General features: G+C 34.8%; 1 protein-coding gene and 1 long non-coding RNA gene across 2 annotated transcripts; both read right to left on the minus strand.

Moving 5' to 3' along the window:
• Positions 3,436 to 4,560, minus strand: LOC107606760. Its single transcript, XM_016308786.1, has one exon. The coding sequence runs from the start codon at positions 4,558 to 4,560 to the stop codon at positions 3,436 to 3,438; it is 1,125 nt and encodes a 374-aa protein (XP_016164272.1).
• LOC110269898 lies at positions 4,897 to 5,888 on the minus strand. Its single transcript, XR_002358742.1, has 2 exons — positions 5,522 to 5,888; positions 4,897 to 4,988 (listed from the first exon to the last, which is right to left on the minus strand). It is a non-coding gene; the product is annotated as an uncharacterized LOC110269898 (long non-coding RNA).

An 8,428-nucleotide genomic window follows, 5' to 3' on the forward strand; every position in this document is an offset into this window, starting at 1 on the left:
TCACTAAGCTCATTGGTTGCTTCTCTACATTCAACAATGGGAGTGCCTTGATCGCATAGGCTTAGCCGGGATGAGACTATGTTTCCAATGGCTTCTACCATGATAGCCATTTTTGCTCTTAACTCCTCACACTTCTTTTCATCATTCTCGTGTCGCCTTAAGATATGTGATTCAAGATCTCTCAATTCTAGTATGGAGGCTTCATCGGAAGGTGATGGTGGAAGAGAGAGTTTATTGTTTGAAGGAAGGTTGTTATAATTGGAAGGTGGTTCATATTGGTGAAATCCTTGAGGTGGTGTGTGTGGACTTTGTGGTTCATGGGAGTATTGATATTGGAATGGTGGTGGTTCTAGATATGGTTCATATGGTGGTTGGTATGGTGTGTATAGGTTGGGATCATGTGGAGGTGAATGGTGGTATGAGGCTTGTGAGTATGGTGGAGGGCTATATTGAGGAGGGGGTTCATATGTATGTAGTGGTTGTGGTTGACAATCACAATGAGGGTCATCACATACATTAGATTGGTATGCATTAGGATAAGGAGCATACCCATAAGAATCAGAAGAGTAGTCACGTTGGGGTGGCGCTTGGGCAGCTCGGGTGGCAATAAATTCCCTTTGGTCGTCACGCATCTCCGTGAGGATAGTAGTCATGTCCCCAATTACTCTTGCCAAACTTTGATCTCCAATTCCTTGATGCATGTTATCATTGTAAATTCCATCTCCTACAATATAGTTTGAACCAAATTCATAGCCAAAGTGATGAGAATTCATGGTGATAAGAGAAAATAAAAACAAAAGCTAACAAGAAACAAGAAAACTAAATCCTAAAACTAGCAAAAACTAACAAACAAACCCAAAAATAAAGCTATTCACAATATATACAATAGCCAATAACATAGCACCATTGCAATTCCTCGGCAACGGCGCCATTAATTTGATATAAAAATTGCTGTCGGTCTAGATTTTCTTCTTAAAGAAAGGAATTTCTTCGTTGTAAGCATAGCTCTAAGCCAACAAATAACTCTCACATCAAATTAAAATATGGTTTTGTCACATGTACAAACCCCAATGAAAATTAACCGAAGTATTTAGACTACGGGTCATCTCACAAGGAATTGCAATGAAGTGATCAATTATTGGCTATGAATGTGGAAGGGGTTTGGTTTGGTAAAAGGGCAAGAAATAAATGACAAGAAAAGTAAATCAAGCAAGTATTTAAAGAAGACAAGTAAATAAGAGAAAGCAAGTAATAAAGAGAGAGACATTCATGGCAACAATCGAGATCATAGGCGTTCTATCCTAGTCATACAATGATCAATTCATCTTATTTAGTCAACTCCAACAAATGAAAGAAGGTATCATGTTATCTTCATATAGGGAGAATGTCAAACGAGACAAATCAATCATATCACAATAATAGCAAGATCTATCTCATTACGTCATCCCCGAAGATGGAAGAAGGTATCATATTATCTTCACACTCGAAGAAAGTCTAACAAGACTAGCTAATCTCAATCCAAAGGTCCTAATCAACTCACTAATTGAATTAGCAAGAGATTAGAGTTAATGGAAACAATACTAGCTAACAACTCTAGATCTTCAATATGAGTTGGGTTTCCATGACTCAAGATTGCCTAATTACTCTTTCCAAGCCAAGAATGCTCAAAATCTACTCTAAAGCCCAACCAAGTATTTTGTCAAACACTTGGTGGGTGTACAATAAAAGCATAATAAATGTGCAAGAATGATAAATCTAACAACTACCAATAACAAGGAAAGTAAATTCACAACTCAATTCATCAATAAAAAGAAACATCAAAATCAAATTGCATTAAATGTAAATCAAATCCAACGCAGAGCATTCATGAACATAAAAGAGACATGAAAGTAAATTAACACTACAAACCATGAGAATGAAAGTGTAGAAGCAAGAATTCATAAAGGAAATGAGATGAAATCATGAAATCAAATCTAGATCTAAGAGAGATTAACCTAAGAATCCTAATTCTAGAGAGAATAGGGAGCTTCTCTCTCTAGAAACTAACCTACATGATGCTAAGTTACAAAAAATTGCTCCCCCCCTTGCCCAAGCTTGAATTCTGCATGAAATAGCATTAGAAATGCGTTGGATTGGGCCCAAAATGTTCTAGAAATCGCTGGCCACGAGTTGCTTTTAGTAAATCACATGCACCAATCAGCGTGTACGCGTACAGTGCGCGTGCGCACCCCTATACCTCAGGCAACTATAGCAAATTTTATATCATTTCTAAGCCCCAGATGTTAGCTTTCCAACGCAACTGAAACTGCCTCATTTGGACCTCTGTAGCTCAAGTTATGGTCGATTGAGTGCAAAGAGGTCAGGCTTGACAACTTTGCGGTTCCTTCATTTCTTCATGAGTTCTCCCGCTTTGCATGCTTTTCTCCTCACTTCTTCCATCCGATACTTGCCTTATGAACTTGAAATCACTCAACAAACACATCAAGGCATCGAATGGAGTTAAGGTGAGTTAAAATCATCAATTTAAGGGCCTAAAAAGTATGTTTTCACATTTAAGCACAAATCAAGGGAGAATTGCAAAACCAAGCTATTTCATTGAATAAATGTGGGAAAAGGTGATAAAATCCCCTAAAATAAGTACAAGATAAACCACAAAATTGGGATTTATCAATATGGTTGAACGATCACGACTTAAAGTTTCTAGTTTATCCTCCTCCATAAGACCATCTCCAGAAGGGAACTCATCCCAGTTCCTGTTTATGACCCACCTATCATAAAAAGTAACTCCATGAAGAATGAAACTCTCACGCGATCTAGAATTTTTGCAAATAAATTCGCGTTGTAAGTATAGCTTCTGGACCGACAAGAATTCCTTTCTTACAAAAGTTTTGTTTGTCACTTAAGCAAACCCAATAAAATTGATAACCGAGTATTTAAACCTCAGGTCGTCTTCTCAAGGAATTGCAGGGAGGTATGATTTATTATTGGTTATGAAAAAAGATATATTTTTGGGTTTTTAATGTATAAGATAAAAAGCAAGAATAGTAAATGGCGAGAAAGTAAATTGTAAGGAATTAATTTAAATAAATAATAAAACTCTTGGCAAGGTATGAAAATTAGAAGTCCTATCCTAGTTATCCTTATCAATGGTGATGAGAATTATATTTTGCTCCCCACTAAGTCAACCTCTAACTATGAAGGTAAGTCAAGTGGATAAATCAATTTAACATCTAAAGTCCTAGTCAACTCCTAAGGAAAGACTAGAGTTATAGGAATTTAAATCAATCAGCAAAGATAAAAATTATCAATCACGATGAGTTTGACAACTCAAGAGTTACCAATTAATCAACCAAAGCCAAAAGGGAAAAATCTAAATTATTTAGATAAATAAAGGAAAGCAATCATACTTAATACAAAGAAAAACATAATTAAGCTCTATAGTTGACGACAAGCATTGTGAAATTGCCATATGTGTTCAATCAAGTCCTCTTTCAATTGTCTATGCTGCTGCCTATTTCGAAGTTTGGCCTTTCTCTGGAGAAATTGATGGTATGGTGCAAAATCTTCTTCTCCCAGCTGAGGTTGTAATAAGCCATTTTTGACATCATCATACTCTAAGCCTTGAACAAAATTTTCTGCATAAGTGTCTCTTTCATCATCAACAATCATATTATGCAATATAATACAAGCTCTCATTATGTTGACAAGCTTCTTCTTTTCCCAAAAGTGAGCTGGACCACGTATAATTGCAAAGCGTGCTTGCAACACTCCGAATGCTCGCTCCACATCTTTTCTTTGCCCTTCTTGGTATTGTGCAAATAACTTGCGTTTTTCCCCTTGTGGCTTTAAGATTGATTTGACAAATGTGGCCCATTCAGGATAAATACCGTCTGCTAAATAGTATCCCATAGTATAATTATTACCATTAATAGTATAATTTACCTCCGGAGTACGGTCATTTAGAATATCATCGAACACTGGAGAACGATCTAACATGTTGATATCGTTATTTGAACCAGAAACTCCAAAGAACGCATGCCATATCCAAAGGTCTGAAGATGCTACAACCTCAAGTACTATGGTTGCAACCCTATGATAACCACTCATGTACATACCTTTCCACGCCTTTGGACAATTTTTCCATTGCCAATGCATGCAGTCAATGCTACCCAACATGTCAGGAAAGCCACGACCCTCTGGCATTTGTAGCAGGCGTCGAATGTCATTTAGATTTGGTTTTCGCAAGTATTCATCCTCGAACACCGAAATGACACCTTCAACGAATGTTTCCAAGCATTCAATTGTATTGCTCTCGCCTATGCGCACATAATCATCAACAGCATCAGCTGCTACACCATATGCTAACATCCGTATCGCAGTGGTACATTTTTGGAGTGGTGACAAGCCTCTTCTTCCAGTTGCATCAACCCTCTGTTGGAAATATGGATAGACGTTTGAGAGAGCGTTTACTATCCGAAGGAACACATGTCTTCTCATTCGAAATCTCCGTCGAAAAATGTCAGCATTATACACCTGTTCATCTGCAAAATTTCTAGCCATATCTAGAAATGTAATTTTTAGTTCTCTTTCGAGATGAGAAAGAAGAGTTGAAGTGGAGTTGCAGAGTCATTGATAGTTGATATTTATAAGTGTGTCTGCAATAAGTACCTACTCCTCAATGGCTAGGTTTACAACGGCTACTTAACGGCTAGTTTTGCAATGGTCACTTTCATGAACAATAACGGCACAATAATATTGACTAATTTAAAAAATTACATCAAAAATAAATAAAAGAAACTACATCACATACCAGTAATACGCAATAAAAATAAGAACATACTACATAACTCTACGAATACAAGGAACCATTAAGTAAACCACTTGGCGATTATTTTCTCACATGCAATCTCATGAAGAGCTCGTCATTTTTCACTCATTGTAGACGTGTCAGCATTAAGTATTTGCATATCCATTTCCCTTTCCCTTTCCTTGGCCATCTTTTCCATTTCCCTTTCTTTTGCATTTATCTCCATTTCTTTAATATACCTCTGAGTTTGTAATTCTTGTTCTTTCATTGCCGCTTGAGCTTGTAATTCTTGTTCTTTCTTTGCCGCTTGAATTTGTAACTCCTTCTCTTTGATTGCCATAATATTTGCTCTATGTTCCCTCTACTCTTCTCTTTCTTTTTCCCTATCCATTAGTTTCTTTTCTCTAACATTCTTAATATCTTCCATGAGAGATAATTTTTTAACAACCGATGATTTCTTTTCGCTAAAATCTTCAAACATTTGTGCTTTTCTCTTACCTTTTCGCTTGCTCTTCTTTGATCCTTGTGGGCAAACGGGAGAGTCCACACCGAGTTCGTCAGCCAACGGTGTTTCTGGATTTAATGAGGATGAGTATGCTCCAGTTGCACTAACCTTGGTTCTCTTCGAGCTGCCACTCTGTGTAGGTAGTTGGCTTCTCTATTTTTGCTCCAACCGAAGCATGTTCCAATGCCTCTCAAAAGTGAATTTTTTACCATAATTTGTGGAATAAAGTTTATAGGCCAACTCCTTTATATCATCAGCGTTTGAACCACTCCTTATATTTCGACTAGCTTGATCGTAGCAACCAGCAAATTGTGCAACAGCCTTATTGATCTTATACCATCGTTTCTTACATGCAACAACCCCCTTGTCATGTCGGAGCAAAATTCTACACAGTAGCTATGAATTCGACTCCAAAATGTTTCCCCCTTTTGATCGGTACCAACTATAGGGTCAGTTGAAATATATAACCATGCACTGATCAGCATTTCATCCTCTTTCAATGCCAGTGTTGAATACTATCTTGCCTCCGATCTTCAATATCATCATCATTGAGGTCGATAGCATCTAATCCACGAGGGTTGGCAAATTCTGAATATTGCGAATTTGGACTAGATTGTATAGGATTCTGAGAGGATGGGTTAGAAGAGCCACCAACACCAGATGAGTTATGTCTTGATGCACTAAATTGAGTTGGAAACGGCAAGGAAGTTGGAGTAACATTTCCGATAAAGGGGTTAAATATGGATGAAAATGGAAAATGTGGTGTTTGTGAATTTTGGTTTTGCGATTGGAATATAGGAAATTGATTATTATAAGGAGCTTGAAAATTGAAATTAGAAAGATTTTGTTGATTTGGATTTTGAAATGTATTCGGTAGTGTGAAGTTTTGATTTGGAACTTGAGAGTTTGCGGTTTGAGATTGTTGGGTATTTGGAATTTGAGAAAAATTTTGTAAGTAATTGAAGAAAGAGTTGAGTTGGTTTGGATCTATTCTTTCAAACAAAAAATAATATTAGCAGAACTTTGATTTTGTAAACTTGGAAGATGAAGAAGAGTAGTAGAAAGTGTGAGAATAGAAGTGTATCTAAGTGGTATATATATAGTAACAGAATATTAATTTGTTAATGATGATAACAGTAACATAATAACGGCTAGTTTCCAATGACTAATTTTGCAACAGCTAGTTTTACAACGGCTAATTTAATATAATAATATAATTAATATTTAATATTTTAATTACCACATGTTAGAATATGATTGATCAAAATAAAAATAAACTAAGTCTCTCAACAAAGCCTTAATTTTTAATTGGCTCCAACAGTTGGTCTTCATCTTTTGTCAGACAAACAATAAATGAGACCTTCATTTGTTCACCGTTAGAGGTGCTCTTAATGGAGTGATTGAACATAGGGTCTCTCCTATTAAGAGAAAATATATCTCTCCAACTAAGAACTAGGTTACAAATGCTATTACTGTGTTAATGACATTCATTTTTTTTGTCATGGATATTGGGCAGCCCACAGAAAAAGGCATAAGGTTGGGCCAAGTGTTTTTATTGTTATTATGTTAAAAATAATGTTATTATTATTGTTGTTATGTTATATGTGAACCTCAGAGCATATGGTAAAGTGAAATTATATATACATGCCTGAAAATTGATTTATTAGTAACGAGTGGCAACTAATAAGATAGAAGAAAAATTGAACACAAATAAAAATTATATTTTAATTTTGAAGTTTCAACTCTAAATTTTAATGTTGGTATTAAGTCAAATATTAATTTAGTGAATTTTTTCAAGTTTTTCCAATGCAATTAAAAAAATCCCTCAAATTTTTTCCAAATTAGTTCAAATATTAATTTAGTGAATTTTTCAAGTTTTTCCAATGCAACTCAAAAACGGTTCAAATGTTTTTTAACTTTTTCTTCTAGGCCACCAATACACACTACAAACATTAAGATAGAGAAACTCCGCTGGCCACTGCCCAGTCTTTCATACTTCAAAGACGGGCCCAAATCACAAAAAAAGAACCTACCATCCTCATTAGCAGACCCAGCAGGTGTTCTTCATACGGTCCCAACACGTCATGTTCTACACGTCTAGATAATTTTTTCAATCTATACGGTAGAAAAATCCTCAAATGTTTGCATGTAGAGCCAAGGCGAAAAAGTAGGAACGATATATAGTAAGAATAGAAAAGTACTATACTAAATAAGGGTGTACATTGTCACCAAAAAAAATAAGGGTGTACATTATCCGAACCCGTCGTCTCAGGTCCAAATATTTTAAAAGTTAATTTGGTGTAATTTTATTAGATTTAAAATTATATAAAAGTTTTAAAAATATGTCAATATAGATATCAATTTTTTAATAACAAATATATTTTTTTCAATAACTAAGTACATCATAATTTTTATAGGGTAAAGTATATTTTTTGTCCCGAAAATTTGATAAAAGTTTCAAAAATACTCCTAAGTTTTATTTTGTTTCAATTTTGTTCTAGAAAATTTTCGATTTGTATCAAATATGCATTGACGGCTAATTTTTAAAAAAAATTAAGACCAATTCAACAACAATTTCACAAGAACAATCCTCAACACAAGTAAATCAAGCATCATTTTCATGCATTATTGTTAGATTGGTCTTAATTTTTTTGAAAATTCAGCCATCGGGAGTATATTTGATGCAAATAAAAAATTTTTGGGACAAAATTAAAACAAAATAAAATTTAAGGGTATTTTTAAAACTTTTGCCAAACTTCAGGGATAAAAAATATTCTTTACCCTAATTTTTTGACATAAAATTTATCAAGATCCGAACTTCACCAATTTAGACCTGGTTTTAGTATGACCCGAAAGTAGTGTGATTTTATTAGATTTAATTAAAATCGGATAAAATCTTAAAAATAGATCCAATCATTATTCAGAGTCAAATCTGAGTCAAAACGAACCCAATTTTATCCGATGTACACCCCTAATATTAAGCATGTGATGAGAGTTTAAGCTTGTACATTTTAAGTAATTACCAGGCCAGGTATACTTTTTGCTTCAACAATAATGTCATCTTAAATTATAATTTTAAGGGTTTTATTATTTTGTGTTTTAAGAGGATTAATTAA

The sequence above is a fragment of the Arachis ipaensis genome, chromosome B01 (genome assembly GCF_000816755.2).
Source record: "Arachis ipaensis cultivar K30076 chromosome B01, Araip1.1, whole genome shotgun sequence".
In the NCBI taxonomy this organism is placed as follows: domain Eukaryota; kingdom Viridiplantae; phylum Streptophyta; class Magnoliopsida; order Fabales; family Fabaceae; genus Arachis; species Arachis ipaensis.